Source organism: Schistocerca piceifrons, chromosome X (genome assembly GCF_021461385.2).
Source record: "Schistocerca piceifrons isolate TAMUIC-IGC-003096 chromosome X, iqSchPice1.1, whole genome shotgun sequence".
Lineage (NCBI taxonomy): Eukaryota > Metazoa > Arthropoda > Insecta > Orthoptera > Acrididae > Schistocerca > Schistocerca piceifrons.
Window position 1 is genome coordinate 229,633,038 of NC_060149.1, and position 19,346 is coordinate 229,652,383.

At 37.5% G+C, this 19,346-nt stretch overlaps 1 protein-coding gene across 2 annotated transcripts in view; it reads right to left on the reverse strand.

The window, feature by feature from the left end:
- Positions 1-5,611: 5,611 nt before the first annotated feature.
- The window catches only part of LOC124721550 (protein phosphatase 1H), a 174,769-nt gene continuing 161,034 nt past the window's right edge, over positions 5,612-19,346 (reverse strand). For both annotated transcript variants that reach the window (XM_047246583.1, XM_047246582.1), the window contains exon 8: positions 5,612-9,576. In XM_047246583.1, the coding sequence (XP_047102539.1) occupies positions 8,829-9,576 (748 nt within the window). In that variant the 3' untranslated portion in view covers positions 5,612-8,828. The remainder of the gene's footprint in view (positions 9,577-19,346) is intronic.

Below are 19,346 nucleotides of genomic sequence, written 5' to 3' on the forward strand. Positions count from 1 at the left end.
TGTTTCAGGGGTAACTGTAGCTCTGAGTCTCTTAATGTTTTGGCATATCCTTTATGACAAGTCCCCTTTGTGACCTTCCAGGAAACAATATGCAAAATCTTTTTCTGAAAAACTGTTCATAAATTTAGAAACAGTTTGTCCCTTGGATTCCAAATATGCCATAACTACACATCATAAATTATAGGCATGTAGAGGGTAGCCCCATTCATCATGTGTTATTAGGTATTGCAGAAGATGATCTTCCCCACTTCTCTCTGCAGTATGGGCTGACCACCAACTTTAAGAGGTGCTGTATTTGATCCAATGCATTTTGTGTGTCTCTGCAGTACTAACCTGGGGATTATGTATTTCTCTGCTGCTTAAGACAAACCAGTTACCTTTTATGTTAGGTTTCTAAGTTCTAGACATTTTGTGCCATATGGAGTCAACTACCCTGTAAATGATATTTGGAATTAGTTTTAGTTTTATATTAGCCAGAATAAGATGAATAATAAATTATGTCAGGCCTTCAATTGTCCCTTTTCATCCCAATCAATAACAAAAATTTATCTTAAACATGATTTACAATTTACTAAAATAAATAATGATGATCTAATGAACAAAAAATCACAAAAATTAAATATTTTATCATAATTAAAAGAAAAGATAAAAGTAAATGCAATGTACTCAGAAAGTAGTATGCACTTTCAAAAAAATCTCTGTCATGCCAACCAAGCTGCAATGAGACTGAAGAAACAACTATCTAACGGTACTTTCCCAGAGGAAGTGCTGTCTCAACACAAGATACATCAATACAAGGATATAAAATGAAATAGATGAGATCTTATGATTTCAAGAAATGATTGGAATCTATTCAATATTATCATACGAAGCTGAAACTGAATTGGTCACATGTCTAGCAGTGCACGTAGAGCAGTTTGTAGGCAAATTATTTATGTGAATCTCAAATGCTACATAAAAAAAGAAAGGTGCTACTGATATCTCAACCACTTAATAAAACCAATTAAATCTTTAAATCACAGTTTAAAAAGTTAAAACACAAACACCTGAAAATGCCTTCTCGGCACACATACACATGCGGCACATTGCCACCTAAACGATCTTACCAGACTGGGCACCCATCAGAAAAAGACCACGAAAAACTCTCTCCGCACCCTCAGCTCAGCAAGTCGTGTGATCACAAAACAGTCATTTATGCTTAACATTTTAAATACACTCTATTGGGGGGGGGGGGGGGGGGGGGGGGGATGATGACAACAATGCACCATGAAGGAATTATCCAAATGGGGTGGAAATCAGTAGATGAGATGTATGTGTGCAGACAAAAAAAATTATTAAAATTTCAGAAAAAATGGATGATTTATTCAAGAGAAAGAGCTTCACAAATTGAGCAAGTCAATAATGTGTTGGTCCACCTCTGGCCCTTTTAAGCAGTTTATGTGGCTTGACATTTATTCACAGAGTAGCTGGATGTCTTCCTGAGGGATACTGTGCGAAATTCTGTCCAATTCATGCATTAGATCATTAAAATCCCAAGATGGTTGGAGGGCCCTGCCTATGAAGCTCCAAATGTTCTCAATTAGGAAGAGATCTGGTGACCTTGCTGGCCAAGGTAAGGTTTGGCAAGCATGAAGACAAGCATTATAAACTCTCGCCATGTTCGGACGGGAATTATCTTCCTGAAACAAAAAGCTCAAGATGGCTTGCCATGTAGGGTAACAAAATGGGGTGCAAAATACCGTTTATGTACTACTGTGCTGTAACAGAGCCATGGAAGAGGTCCTGCTATGCAAAATAATGGCGCTACAGACCCTTTTGTTGCATTCATGGCACAGCCATCCTCATGTATGACATTTTCACCACAGACAGTAAATTGCATGATGTAAACTTCATTCCTGCCTCATGTTCATGGTAAGCTACTTGCTGAGTATTGGTGGGAATTTCCTGTTCAGTAATGCACAGTTAACAACTTTAGAGGAGAAATGTTCACAATTTTTCTTCTAAAATACATGAATCTGTAATAATAATAATAATAATAATAATAATAATAATAACTACACTAAATATACACACTAGGCAGAGATCAGAACCAACCAACACACAGAAGAAACCCACAAAACCAGCATGGCAACACAGGCTACAGATCAGAATAGAAAAACTGAGAAAAGACATCGGACAGCTAACACAATTTATATGAAATGAAATGTCAGAAAAAAATGAAAAGGTTAGGTAAAATCTCACAACAAGAAGCAATAAAGCAATTAGATGAAAAGAAGCAGAAATTACAAGCATTGGCCAAACGACTTAGAAGATACAAAAAAAGTGAAAATAGAAGGAAACAAAACCAAAAATTCAACACAAACCAAAAGAAATTTTACCAGACAATAGATAACACACACATTAAAATAGGACAATCCACCAAGCATAACAGACATGGAACACTTCTGGAGCAACATATGGTCAAACCCGGTACAACATAACAGGCATGCACGGCGGATACAAGCAGAAACAGACACATACAAGATGATACCGCGGATGCCTGAAGTGATAATTTTGCAACATGAAGTCACCCAAGGAATTAATTCTACTCACAACTGGAAAGCCCCTGGAAAAGATAAAATACAAAATTTCTGGCTAAAGAAGTTCAGCTCAACACATTCACATCTAACTAAATTATTTAACAGTTACATTGCAGACCCATACACATTCCCTGATACACTTACACATGGAATAACTTATCTGAAACCTAAAGATCAAGCAGACACAGCAAATCCAGCTAAATATCGCCCCATAACATGCCTACCAATGATATACAAAATATTAACTTCAGTCATTACACAGAAATTAATAACACATACAACACAGAACAAAATTATAAATGAAGAACAAAAAGGCTGTTGCAAAGGAGCACGAGGATGTAAAGAGCAACTGATAATAGATGCAGAGGTGACATATCAAGCTAAAACTAAACAAAGGTCGCTACACTACGCATACATTGGTTACCAATAAGCTTTTGATAGTGTACCCCACTCATGGTTACTACAAATATTGGAAATATACAAAGTAGATCCTAAATTGATACAGTTCCTAAACATAGTAATGAAAAATTGGAAAACCACACTTAATATACAAAACAAATTCAAATAATATCACATCACAGCCAATACAGATTAAGCTTGGAATATACCAAGGACACTCATTAAGTCCTTTCTGGTTCTGCCTTGCTCTGAACCCACTATCCAACATGATAAATCATACAAATTATGGATACAATATTACCGGAACATACCAACACAAAATCACACTCAAAAACTCAACCAATTACTAAAGATAACAGAAGTATTCAGCAATGATATAAATATGGCTTTTGGAACAGACAAATGTAAGAAAAATAGCATAGTCAAGGGAAAACACTCTAAACAAGAAGATTAAATATTGGATAACCACAGCTACTGCATAGAAGCAAGATGGAAAAAACAGATGCCTATAAATATCTAGGATACAGACAAAAAATAGGAATAGATAATACAAATATTAAAGAAGAACTAAAAGAAAAATATAGACAAAGACTAACAAAAAATACTGAAAACAGAATTGACAGCAAGAAACAAGACAAAAGCTATAAATACTTATGCTATACAAATATTGACCTACTCATTTGGAGTGGTGAAATGGAGTAACACAGACAGAAGCACTCATTACACTTACACGATCACAATGCCACAAATATAGAATACATCACATACATTCAGCAACAGAAAGATTCACATTAAGCAGAAAGGAAGGAGGAAGGGGATTTATCGACATAAAACACCTACATTATGGACAGGTAGACAATTTAAGAAAATTCTTTCCAGAACGAGCAGAAACTAGCAAAGTACACAAAGCAATCACTTATATAAATACATCGGCTACACCACTGCAATTTCATAACCACTTCTACAACCCTCTAGATCACATAACATCAACAGATATGAAGAAAGTAAATTGGAAAAAGAAAACACTACATGGCAAGCACCCGTATCATCTAACACAGCCACACATCGATCAAGACGCATCCAACACATGGCTCAGAAAAGGCAATATATACAATGAGATGGAAGGATTCATGATTGCAATACAGGATCAAACAATAAACACCAGATATTACAGCAATCATATTATTAAAGATCCCAATACCACAACAGATAAATGCAGACTTTGCAAACAACAAATAGAAACAGTAGATCACATCACAAGTGGATGTACAATACTAGCAAATACAGAATACCCCAGAAGACATGACAATGTAGCAAAAATAATACATCAACAGCTTGCCTTACAACATAAACTTATAAAACAACATGTTCCCACATAAAAGTATGCACCACAAAATGTACTGGAGAATGATGAATACAAATTATACTGGAACAGAACCATTATAACAGATAAAACAACACCACATAACAAACCTGATATCATACTCACCAATGAAAAGAAGAAATTAACACAACTAATCGAAATATTCATACCCAATACAACAAATATACAAAAGAAAACAGGAGAAAAAACTGAAAAATACATCCAACTGGCTGAGGAAGTCAAGGACATGTGGCATCAGGATAAAGTTGATATTATACCAATTATACTATCAACTACAGGAGTCATACCACACAATATCCACCAGTACATCAATGCAATACAGCTACATCCAAACTTATATATACAACTACAGAAATCCGTAATTATTGATACATGTTCAATCACCCGAAAGTTCCTAAATGCAATATAACATATACCGTACAGTTAAAAGGAAGTTACGCTTGATCAAGGTCTGTGTCACTTTCCATTTTTGACCAGACATAACGTCTGAGAAAAGAAAGAATAATAATGATTATGATGATGATGATGATGATGAAACTTCCTAGCGGACTGAAACTGCGCGATGAACTGAGATTCAAACTCAGGACCTTAGCCTTTCATGGGCAAGTGATCTACCAACCTGCGTTGTGAGACATGCCTGGGTAGCACAGTCAGCAGAGCAAATTTATTCCTACTGCTACACATTCATACAACGACAAAATTACACACACACACACACACACACACACACACACACACACACACACAGAGAGAGAGAGAGAGAGAGACACATACAGAAACTTCAGTCATACAACATAAAAATTAAAGCTTTGATACACAGCTAATTGCATTGTCATTTTGAGACTATATGATTAGCTACACTGATACAGATGAAAACACTGTCCACTTTCTGAGTGGCAGATCAGAAATGGCTCCATTCTGCAGCTTCCATTAGCATGTATTGCATATCTTTAAAAGACTATGTCCTGATTGTCACTTATTATTGTGTGATTAGCTTCATATTCACATGCATTTTCAAAACAGTCTGTTTTTTCCACAGTCACAAACAAGAAAGAGATTTTTTTTGGGGGGGGGGGGGGGGGGGGGAGGGAGGTATGGGGGAGCAAGTCACCTAGAACATTACTTACCAAGGTAAAATTGTTTCCAGTGCCACTGAGCAAGCACAAAATGGTGAGGTTTAGTCAACACACCTACTCTTGTTTTCTTGCTACATAAAATGTGATTGGGGTGATATAAAACACACTTGAAATCAAAACAAATGTAAAATTTATTTATTTCACTAGAACACAATATAAAAATTGGCAATTTCTGATATGCTGCATAATCACAACCAAATGAAGTGATTCAACACTGATTCTTGCTCAAGAGAATCAGTGTACATTAAGTGTATATTCACTACTGTGAGGCAACTTTCCTGCGTCTGTCTTACTGTTTCATTAAATTCCACAACACAGTTTTTCAATACAAAGAATAAAGAAATTAAAACAGCATTTAAAACAGAAATATAATCACATCTATAATCATGATGATAAAAATTCACAACTCTCTCCAATGTGAATTACTAATAAAGTAAAAAATTAAGATTAAAGTACCTAACAAATATGAGGTGGCAAGCTATGGAACTTTTGCAGCAAATTCAATCTACACATTATCTAACAACCGCACAACAAATTATAATTTTTTTGTTTAAAACAATATCACACATAAAATTAAATATGCATAAGAGCACAGCAAATATGCCAGGAAAACTACTTCCACACACTTGTAAAAAATGACTTACTTGTCAAGTTTTTTATTTTGTTAATTGCTGCATTTGTAAAGTCTTTGACCCCTCACAATATACACAATGCAGTTAATACTGAATACATTCAATGAATGTTTTATCACAGGTGCGCCTGCCTCTCTCTGTTAAAATTTACTATTGTACTGCACACAACTGCCAGTCAATACTAGCAAAATTGCAAAAGTTCAGGTGTTTTATTTTCCCTATAAAAATATATCTTTATATGTGTTTGAGAAGTTTCCCATTAGCACTTTTCTCCTCCTCAGAATCGTACTGAAAATCTTAGAGCTCCACTCACAACAGAACTAAGCTCCACAGATCACAAGCGAAACTGAAACATGATACAACAGGTAAACACAAATTAAGATATAAGACGTTTCACTAACACACAATAAGCAGTTCTAACATAATTATTTGAGCTGCATAACATTTTCAACATGTAATTATATCATTTTCAATAAAATTTAATGCTATCAAAGAAAAGGAACATATTTCCTGTTTGAATCACTCAATTTTGTAACTGTAGACAGCATTTTCCATATTATATCTGGGTAGGCAAAGGACTACGTTCTCTTTGGTTCTTGTTATTTATTCTTCCAAAACTCAATCAGCTACATACAAATTACTTACAGATTCGCAAAATATATAAACTCTGTAATGATACAGACTTTGCTATCTTATTAAAACATAAAATTTCTTTTTTACTGCAAAAAGTGATATGACTTGTAAATGTAAAGTTGAAGGGATGGTTACAGCTGTGGACAGTATTAATACAAATGGTTTTCTGGCAACAGGTTCAAAATACTGGAAGCACATGGCTCCAATTTAATCAGATCAGCCCATCAGAATGGGCACCTAAAAAAGGTATGTACTATTATAAAGTGTCCCAAAGACTGAGTGAGCGTGCACCTTCGTATGTTATGTTACAGTTTCAAGAATTTATAATCTAGCTTTCAAAATACTTATGTTCATAATTCATGAATTTAATGAAAAACAAGGGTTAAACATAAAGGGAACAATTATATACTGTGCAAATTCCTTAGCAGTCAAGGTCACTATCAGTTTATCTCCTGCACAAAACTAACATTAACTAAAAATCAGTCAAATATATCTGAAGTAAAATGCAGCTTTTGACGTCACATAAAAGTTCCTGGTAGTATACCTACTGGACTGGTGCCACTGGGAGAATTTCAACATAGCTCTATTAAACTTTGCCTTAAATTAACCAAATAAATTACGTATGTTCAATACTACAGTATTTTACACTTGCAATGGCTTATTTCGCTCTTACATTAACCTATGGCTTTGAAATGTTAATCATGTAAATATTCTACCTATGTAAATGTATTCCCTAAACTTCATTACTATACATTAATCATCTTTATGTGTTGTGATATTTTCCCCATCATTGGCTGAATTCAATAGCAAAAGGTACATAAAAGAGTCACTGCTGGCAAGTATTGAGCAACAAAAGAGCTTTCATATGGTATTTTTGACTTCATGAAACAATTTCCTTCAGGGATGACAGTGACACGTTAGTCAATTTAGCCTCTGGTTAATAGACCCTGTTTATCAGCTGTACTTTTTTAAACTAAACCCTCTGAACAAAAGTACTATGTTTAGTATATAAACAATAGGCAATGAAAAGTGACAGACCTTCAAAGTTTAGGAACAACATTAAGCTTCACTTTTTTGATTGTTTTACAGCTTTATGTACCAGCAAACATACCTAAGAGGAATATCATGTTCTGCTTTAGGAGGAATCTGTATGCTGTGAGAAAAAATTATTGAATGGTACATGGATTAACTGAATTTCTTCCATTGTGTTCCAACAGTGGCATAGCCTATATGGAAAAATTCTGTACACAGTGGTTCTGGTGCAGAATTCAGTTTTAATAATTAGACTGTGAAATCTGTATCCTGTGAGACTTGGATTACATAATTTTTTTCCAGTTTTAAAATTTCAGATATTCTCATTCTCATTCTCTTTCTCTTTCCTCTTTGCCTTCCCCCCTTCCCTCACACACACATAAAAATTTCTCAGCTTCACTTCAGAACTGGAAGTATTTTGATCCTAAAATACAACCACCTTCCCATATACATCTTTGCTGTCTCTATCTATCACATGTGTGGCATATGTCTTCATTGTCAATGTTACATTTTGGTTACCTGACTTTTCTCTGTTCCACACCAAATAAACCACAAATTGGACTGTAATAATATGTCACCATAAGCTCTTTGCTGTTTCAATTAATTCCAATTTGTCCTCCAGAATCTATTCAACCTTCCAAGTATAGTCATCACTCACTGCCATCAAGAACACCAACTTTGAACTGAAAATGTTAAATTGCGATCGATAACCAATTTTTTTACAGTTACATACCTAACACAGGGAGAAACTGAAATCAACAATAACACACACATTACAACACAAAAGTAATCATTTTATTCATTAACAATAAAATTAATTCAATAAACAATCAGTATCAAGAAATGAAAGATAAGAAAAATTCAATAATAAAGTAATGAACAGAACAAAAAAAACACAGAACAATGACTTCAACAAAAATAATATCATAGAACAGCTGCTGCTGTTACCATGTGCAGGCAGTTTGTAATTATTAATATAATATCAGTCTTCTTATAGGGAAATCTTACTTCAGGTACTTTTAAAGTTCATTTTCTAAGTAGGTGGAAAAGTTTGTGAGTCACGTCTCTCACGACTTCTCTGCACTGTCTTGCTTGGTAGTCCCTGGCCACTAGCACTTTCAGATGATACAGTCTTTGGAGTTGATTCCCTGCTACTAGGATTGCTCACATCATCGCTAGTGTGGCTTGCCTTTCTCGCACTACATGAGTAAGATTGTGTTCCCTGAGGACCATGAGGAATATTGGCATCTTTGTTACTTAACTTCTTTGGAGATGGTTTTACATACAAGTCCTTTCGATACCCTTTTTTGGTTGGAGATAGTTCAGGATCCGTAAGATCTATAACGCCCATACAGCGTGTTAACTCCTGCCACTGTTCTGTGGACTTACTTCCATCATCAGGGCTCACTGGAACCACAATCTCCTCAGCATCCTCATCGAAGTCCCATACGTCCTCCTCTGTAGAGTCAGAGGGAGATTTAACTGAACGGCGAACAGTTAATGATCCACCATTTCTAGTCACATCCCGTCTCTGCGACGGGATGGGCGATGTCCTAAGTGATAACTTCCCGAAAGTGTTCTGGGAATCAGGCTCACAGATACCCCAGGCCGCATCGAACATAGTATGCCACTCAGTATATTCTTTTTTATAAGGAAGTAAAGGTATTACAAATACGGATATGTCGTCGATGCTCCCAGCTCGACCTTCGTGTGTTCTCCAATTGTCTCCAACATGTTTCCCTCTGGACTGCATTATCAAATCTTGGGCTGCTGATGTGTACCTGAAAGTGAATATGCATACTGTTAAAGATACTGCTTTGGTACAGAGGCACCAACATTAATGCAGGAAGTTGTAGCAATTTTTCACCAGACAAAAATTAAAGAATAAACAGTGCCGATGCTCTGAACATTAAAGGTTTATGCACAGAAAAATGAAAATGCTTGAACAATGATGTCACATAAATGGACTTTGTGGTCATATTAAGACAGTTACATCTAAAATTACATAACAGACTACTAAATTTCTATGATCATTTAAAACTCCTATTAATTTTTTACCTGAATCACCTCAGTGATGAAGAGAAAACAACATACAAATTATCAGGGCAGACAAAAAGAAAACCAATGCTGTTACACAAGAAGAAATGCAAGGATTGGAAACAGTATGTCTGGCTTGTTAATTTGTGAGAACATTTGAATGCGTTCGTGTATCCTACATTTACACTGGCAACTCCCTCATTCTTCAAACATAAGATTTACAAAAGTGCTTAACAAACTAAACAAATAGTTTGCAACCTAAAAACACTAATTAATTAATACAATACGTTATCCAAAATTAACACAAAAATTATCTGTATATGCAAAATGTAATTTCTGGTCTGTTATGATCCCTTCATTCAAACTGAAAAATTGTGGTATAAATATGTGAAATAATTTTTGTGTGTGCAAATGATCATTGTAATTACTCAAAGAATTATCAAACAAACAAAAAAGCAATGTTATGAAACATTTATTATGTTCACGTGAAAACTTGTTTCTAATTTAGTCACAGAAGATGCCGTGAAGTACAGTGTGCTATTGAATGGCACAACAAATCAAAATACATAAGAACTGTCACAAATAATTAAAAGACAATTATGCAAAGCAATTTCTACTAAAATGAAATTACACAAAGTTGGACAATCGGGATGCAGAGCTCTAGCTTGGATAGGGCAAGGAAATCAGCCATGTCCTTTTCCAGGAACGATCTCAGAATTTATCTTAACTGATTTAGGAAATATTACGGAGACGTTGCATATATATATATATGGCTAAGTTAATATTTGAAGCCTACTCCTCCAATTGTGAGCCCAGTGCCTTAAACACTGTGCCATCTTATTTGGTGGACTAGCTGTACTTATTTAGGTTTCCAAATAATGATTTAAATTATTTTAAGCAAGTGCCAGTGTTCTTCTATGAGGTGGTGACCAATTCCTTCTCACATACTTCCTTACTGATTAAATACCATGTTTCTAATAACATCATTGTGAATTAATTATCCTTAGCCTTAAAACAAACTGGGCTGAAAAATTAATAACATAAATTTGTGTCATTAGGTGGGAAAGAATGCTCATTAAAAATGTAACTATTTACGACTTCTGTTTGATCCATGTCACCAGGAAAAATCTTGATACATGACTGCCACCTTGCCCCCTGGTCAATATGGCACAAGTTGCAATGTTGAATATCAACTGTACCCTCCAATAATTTAACTTCTAAAGCAACTGCTGACAAAACTCCAAATATTAAGCTTCTAATTCCTCAGTTATACCACGTGGTATCCATCATCTCCAACTTTTCCTGACATCACTACTCTCAGGAAAGATTACTTCGAGCAGATAGTTAGAGAACCAACTCGTGAAGCTAACGTTTTAGACCTCATAGCAACAAATAGACTGGAACTTTTCGACTCCGTGAATGTAGAAGAGGGTATCAGTGATCATAAGTCAGTGGTTGCATCAATGACTACAAGTGTAATAAGAAATGCCAAGAAAGGAAGGAAAATATATTTGCTTAACAAGAGTGATAGGGCACAAATCGCAGAATATCTGAGTGACCACCATCAAACGTTCATTTCTGAGGAAGAGGATGTGGAACAAAAATGGAAAAAAATTCAGAAACATCGTCCAGTACGCCTTAGATAAGTTCGTACCGACTAAGGTCCAAAGTGAGGGGAAAGATCCACCGTGGTATAACAATCATGTACGAAAGGTACTACGGAAACAAAGAAAGCTTCATCATAGGTTTAAGAGTAGTCGAATAATAGCTGATAAGGAAAAGCTGAACGAAGCGAAAAAGAGCGTAAAGAGAGCAATGAGAGAAGCATTCAACGAATTCGAACATAAAACATTGGCAAACAATCTAAACAAGAACCCTAAAAAGTTTTGTTCATATGTAAAATCGGTAAGCGGATCTAAATCCCCTATTCAGTCACTCGTTGACCACGATGGCACCGAAACAGAGGACGACCGAAGAAAGGCAGAAATACTGAATTCAGTGTTCCGAAACTGTTTCACTGCGGAAAATCGTAACACGGTCCCTGACTTCAGCCGTCGCACGGACGCCAAAATGGAAAATATTGAAATAAACGATATCGGAATTGAAAAACAACTGCTATCACTTAGTAGCGGAAAAGCATCCGGACCAGACGAGATACCCTTAAGATTCTACAGTGATTATGCTAAAGAACTTGCCCCCTTTCTATCAGCAATTTATCGTAGATCGCTGGAAGAACGTAAAGTACCTAGCGACTGGAAGAAAGCGCAGGTCGTTCCCATTTTCAAGAAGGGTCATAAATCAAATGCGAATAATTATAGGCCTATTTCGCTTACGTCAATCTGTTGTAGAATAATGGAACATGTTTTGTGTTCTCGTATTATGACGTTCTTAGATAATACAAATCTCCTTCATCATAACCAACATGGATTCCGCAAACAGAGATCATGTGAAACTCAGCTCGCCCTATTTGCCCAAGAAATTCACAGTGCCGTAGACACTGGCGAGCAGATTGATGCCGTATTCCTGGACTTCAGGAAGGCATTTGATACGGTTCCACACTTACGTTTAGTGAAAAAAATACGAGCTTACGGAATATCGGACCAGGTTTGTGATTGGATTCAGGATTTCCTAGAAGAAAGAACACAACATGTCATTCTTAACGGTTCAAAATCTGCAGATGTAGAGGTAATTTCGGGAGTACCGCAGGGAAGCGTGATAGGACCTTTATTGTTTACAATATACATAAATGACTTAGTTGACAACATCGGTAGCTCCGTGAGGCTATTTGCAGATGACACGGTTGTCTACAAGAAAGTAGCAACATCAGAAGACTCGTACGTACTCCAGGAGGACCTGCAGAGGATTAATGCATGGTGCGACAGCTGGCAGCTTTCCCTAAACGTAGATAAATGTAATATAATGCGCATACATAGGGGCAGAAATCCATTCCAGTACGATTATGCCATAGGTGGTAAATCATTGGAAGCGGTAACGACCGTAAAATACTTAGGAGTTACTATCCGGAGCGATCTGAAGTGGAATGATCACATAAAACAAATAGTGGGAAAAGCAGGCGCCAGGTTGAGATTCATAGGAAGAATTCTAAGAAAATGTGACTCATCGACGAAAGAAGTAGCTTACAAAACGCTTGTTCGTCCGATTCTTGAGTATTGCTCATCAGTATGGGACCCTTACCAGGTTGGATTAATAGAAGAGATAGACATGATCCAGCGAAAAGCAGCGCGATTCGTCATGGGGACATTTAGTCAGCGCGAGAGCGTTACGGAGATGCTGAACAAGCTCCAGTGGCGGACACTTCAAGAAAGGCGTTACGCAATACGGAGAGGTTTATTATCGAAATTACGAGAGAGCACATTCCGGGAAGAAATGGGCAACATATTACTACCGCCCACATATATCTCGCGTAATGATCACAACGAAAAGATCCGAGAAATTAGAGCAAATACGGAGACTTACAAGCAGTCGTTCTTCCCACGCACAATTCGTGAATGGAACAGGGAAGGGGGGATCAGATAGTGGTACAATAAGTACCCTCCGCCACACACCGTAAGGTGGCTCGCGGAGTATAGATGTAGATGTAGATGTAGATGTAGATGAGATATATGCTGATCTGATCCTAAGAGCACATTGAACTTGGTGTTAGTTGCTATCGCACTCCAAATACAAAGCACATTTTCTTCATTATAAGCTGTTACTGAGTACTTGGACCAACTTTAACTTTCATCTTCATTGAAGGAAAGAATGACCCTGGACATGGAGGAGGAACAAGAAGAAGAAGAAGAAGATCAAAATTTAGCATCCTATCAATGACAAGGTCATTACAGTAGGAACATAAACTTGTTTTGGACAAGAATAATACAGGAATTTGGCCTTGGATGTTTAAAAGGGATCATTTAAACATTTTGTCTAAGTAATTTAGTGAAAATATGGAAAACCTAAATCTGGATGGGTGGCTGGGGACTGGTTGGCTGGTTGATTGACTGATTTAGGCCAGGGGACCAAACAGCGAGGTCATCAGTCCCATCGGATTAGGGAAGGATGGGGAAGGAAGTCAGCCATGCCCTTTCAAAGGATTTCCTGAAGCGATTTAGGGAAATCATGGAAAATATACATCAGGATGGCCAGGCGTGGATTTGAGCCGTCATCCTCCTAAAAGCGAGTCCAGTGTGCTAAGCACTGCACCACCTCACTTGGTGGTTGGTCATCCAAATAAGTGACTTGCTGATTCTTAAACTACATATGTTGTACCTTCTTCAGACAAGTATTACTTTACATGGTTATCACTAAAAAAAATTATTTCATGGTTATCATTCAAGAAAACCTTCTACAATATAATGACTTCTACTTTTCAGATATTTTTCCAGGTCTTCTTCAGTATTTTTTAGATTTGGGGCACACTTCTCCTTGTAGATTTTATTTACAAATTTCATGCCCATATGGTGTGGAGTACAAATTTCATGCCCATATAGTGTGGAGTACAAATTTCATGCCCACATAGTGTGGAGTTCTTTCATATAGTTTTAGTCTGTCGGTATGTAACATGTAGCACACTCATGTCTAGTCTCATACTGATGCAAGAGGCAATTGCCCTAAAAAAGTTGTGGGTTTCTCTTTGTGAAAATGAGAATCTCACACACACACACACACACACACACACACACACACACACACAGGATTGGAATGTACATTAGACCTAGTTTTTGAAACAAAAGTTTCTTGTGTTGTTCTTTTTTAGCTCCCACTATGGGTCGGATGATTTTTTTTCTTTTTTTTCCTAGTCTAAAAGCTTTGAGTAGATTGGTTTTCTCAGACTCCCAGAAAATTATACTATAACTAACTACAGAATAAGACATGCATAAAAATTTTTTTTTTCAGCTCCATCGGTGATATATAAGACATTCATGACATACACGAGACTGTTCAATTGACCATGTATGCTGTCCACATGATAACTCCACAACATATTTTTATCTATTAATACACCAAGGAATTAGACACAGTTTTCTGTGTCCAGTTTTTTGTCAATAAAGCTACTGGTATGGATGTTATACGTGCTGAACAGCTAAAATATGGAGGCACCCTACTGTAAGTGAGATTACTACACCATCTTGGGATGTCGGGTGTTCTGCCGGATATCAGCGTCGTACTTGCACGATATTTCGGTAATGTAGCTCGTTACCTTCATCAGTTGCGGCCTGAGTGGACCTGGTCCAGTATTTATGCCTGTGGCCTTCCCCCTTCACCTGGCGCTCCCTCTGCAGTCCGCGCCCATTCACTGCCATCTTCTGGAGCATTGCTGTTCCCTTTTCCATCCGCTGCAGTCCTGGGTGTTCTCTATGAGGTCTGCGCCCGCCAGACACGCTTCTGGGTGTTCCATCTTCGGTCTGGTGCATTTGGAATCTCGTCTGTGATACCAGGCATCTCCCCCCCCACCCCCCACCCCCCCCCCCCCCCTCTGTCACGAGGTACCAGCTAAGTAGAGCCTGGGATCCTGCTCTGGAATTGTTGAAGAAGCAATGGGGACAGCTGCACCACTCCACAAATAGAAGAACTGAAGGCGTAGACATGGAGAACAATCCCCATACAGAAGAGTTCCAGGCGGACCAGAACGAAGATTGAATGCCCAGGGTCGGGTCTGACGAGCGCGGACCGCAGAGGGAACATCTAGAACCACAGCAGACTGAAAATGGAATGGCAACGCTCCAGCAGATCACAGTGAGCGGGAGAGGACCACAGGGGAATGCCTGGTGCCACAGACGGGATTCCAAACGCACCAGACCGAAGATGGATCATCCAGGAGTGTGTCTGGTGGGCACGGACCGCAAAGACAACACCCAGGACTACAGTGGATGGAAAAGGGAACGGCAATGCTCTATAAGATGGCAGCAAGTGGGCACGGACAGCAGAGGGAGGGCCTGGTGAAGGGGGAAGGCCACAGGCATAAATACTGGACCAGGTCCACTCGAGGAATAGTCTCAGGTTGCACCTGATGAAGGTAACGAGCTACATTACCAAAATATCGTGCAAGTACGACGCTGATATCTGGCAGAACACCCGACAACCCAACATGTCATTAGGTCATTGGGAAAGCCTAAAGAATTACATCGAGATTGCTACATTTATTCAATATGTGCTGGAGACAGGGAACTACTCCAAAAACATGGACACAAGCAAAGGTGATATCACTATTTAAAAAAGGAGACCGCAATAGCTGCGAGAACTATAGAGAAATGAGTTTACTGGACACCACATACAAAGCTTATGCTAGAACAGAGAACAAGAGGGCAAAGGCTATAGCTGACAGTTTATCATGCGAAGAACAAATGGTATTTCGGAGGGGCAAATTGACAACAGATGCAGTATTCATAATTAAACAAATAACACAAAACAGAAAGAGTACAATAGGGAAACCCATTAAGGATTCACTTATTTTACCAAGGCATTCAATAATTTTGACAGAAAGAAACTGTGGAGAATTACGAGGAAAAGACGATATCCACAACACCTAATAAACATTTTAAAAAGTCTGTACAAATACACAACTGTAATTTTAGGTATAAATAACACTCTAATGCAGCCTACAGTCACAAACAAAAGGAGTAAGACAAGAGTACATCATTTCACCCACACTTTTTAACATTTATTTAGATGAAACAACTTGGAAATTGAAGAAGATTTTTAATGGGAGAATTAAAATTAACAATAATTCCACTTGAATTATCTTTTATATGCAGATGACACCACAATACCGGTGGAGAATGAAGATCACCTACAAAGGGGAATATATTTATTAGGTAAGGTTTGTGAAGAGTACAATTTGATGATTTCAGAAAAGAAGACAAAATCAGTGGCTTTTAAAAAGAAATACATTGTATGGACAAAAATTGTAGGCCACAATAGAATGGGTCAAACATTTTAACTATTTAGGTTGTGACATCACATATGAGTATGAAAAAGACATAAAGAAGAAGTTGGTAAAGTTTGGAAATAAATATGGAACAATATGCAGATGTCTAAAAAATAAACCAAAAGAAACAAGATTGAAATTTTATAAGACAATGGCAGTTATGATGCTTGCTTAAGGATGTGAACCATGAGGGCTACAGGTAAATATCGAAAAAGTCACATGCAAGCAACAAAGGTGAAATTTCTAGGAGCAGTAGAGGGATGTACAAGAGCTGACAGATTTCAAAATTCAGAAATTAGGGAACAACTGAATATATTTAACATCTTCCATAAAATGCAAGAAAACAGGAGAAACTGGAATGAACACCTCAATAGAACGTGTGGAGAAAGATTACTTCTTTAGGTAAGAAGATTTAAGCCAGTTGGGAGTAGTAGTCAAGGAAGACTGACGAGGAGAGGTTCCCCAGCAATGGGATTGACATTATGAAACAATCTATAAGGCGATGAAGGTTAAGGTCCGAAAAACACCCAGCAACCACTTGCCCTGGTGGTGCGAGTAATCACTGAACAAAAATTTCAGAATTTTGAGTGATGCTCTGTAGGTTTAAGAATAGTAAGAATTCACTGACTGGTTGCATAGTGTAACTGTTAGGGTACTGACCTGACATGCAAAAGGTTGTTGGTCTGAATCTTGTTAGATATTGATTTTTTTTTAAATCTTTACTGAAATGACTTTGATCACTATTTACCTTTAAGTAACTAATTTACACACAATTCCTTTTATTTGTATTCTTTTGTCACTTCTTCAAATACTGTTTTTTTTTTCTCCCTATCATTCTTTTGCCACTGGGAATCTTTGTGCATGTGAATTTAAACTTTCATTTGTCTATCATAATATTTACACATTTGAAAATGCCGATCTGTTGGTTAAAAAACAAAAGATGGAATGATCTATTTACACTGAAGAGCCAAAGAAAAATGTACACCTGCCTAATATCATGTAGGGGCCCCCACAAGCACGCAGAAGTGCCGCAACACAAACTGGCATTGACTCAACTAATCTCTGAAGTACTGCTGGAGTGAACTGACATCATGAATCTTGAAGAGCTGTCCATAAATCCATAAGAATACGAGGGAGTGGAGATCTCTTCTGAACAGTAGGATGCAAGGCATCCCGGATATGCTCAATAATGTTCATGTCTGGGGCGTTTGGTGGCCAGCAGAAGTGTTTAAACTCAGAAGAGTGTTCCTGGAGACACTCCGTAGCAATTCTGGATGATGATTTCGATCTGTTTCAAGAAATACGGATTCATCAAGAAGCCACAGAATCAACTGCAACAACAAGAGAGCACATAAATGGACTTGTGTTCATGAACATGGTGCCTTTTTCCTGACTTAAGAGACAATGTGACATTTGATGATTTCACACATGTTGACAGTCATGTGGAAGTTTGCAGTGCCCCGACAGGTACTGAAATTTTTTCTGTTTCAGGTGACAAAAATGAAGAGTATGACAAAGTAGCAGAAGAAGAATATCATATGCAAAAAGCAATTCAGGGATGTAAAAAATAACATGCCATTATGAATAAAGCAGATGAAGTAACCTTAACCAGAAAGAAGAATTAAAGAAAAATGAGAACTAACTCTACTGTGAACCAATATACTTTTATTCATTTGTATATATTAATTCCTCTGTCCTGTTATGATTTACACTTAACTACTTTGTGCTGTTATTTTTGTTATTTCAACATAACAAAGATTCTGATTATGGAGGAAGCAAGGACGCATGTAAAACGAAGACAAATCATTGTGCAATCAAGACCTTATGGAAATTATGGGGCAGTTATAATTCAATTTTTGCAACTCGAGCCAGAGACGAGATAAAACTATTTACCATATGGGTATCCAACTTTAAAGGAATGAAGGTCAGATTAGACACTGCAGGATTTGCAGTTTTAGTAGTGTCATCACTGTCATGCCTTGCTGTTAAGCTCCAGTACTGGTATCACGAGATGCGTTTGAAACAGAAGCATCAGTGTGCACTACAGTTGCGGTCAGTCATCATGAAGCTGGACAAGGTGGGCAGGACTTTACTCATAAAGCTGTTTTATCAAAATAATGGCAACAAAGCTGCTGATCTTCACGAGTATCAATGCATTAAAGGAATATGAAGAGGTCTTCTTGCAGCACCAGGGTTGAAAAACATGATTTGAAAATTCAAAATAACTGGCAATTTGGGAATTGCTCCTGGGAAAGGCTGACGACCAATTGCAGCACAAACTGTCGAAAAAGTTACTGTTGGCATGACTGAGAATGCTGGAAGCAATGAGCAAACTTCAAGCAACGCATGAGCTGAGTCATGGGAGCTGAACATTTCGTGGTCCACCATTCAAAAAGTGCTGCGAAAAACTGTAAAACTATATCTGTATAAACTTCACATTACTCACCACCTTCTGCATGCGATGCAGACATTTGAGTACACATTGTTCTTGGGTTCCTTGACACAGTTAAAGTTCACAACATGTGGCCTCGGAACATATTGTGGAGCGATGAAGCACACTTTATGCTTTCTGGGACAGTGAAGGCT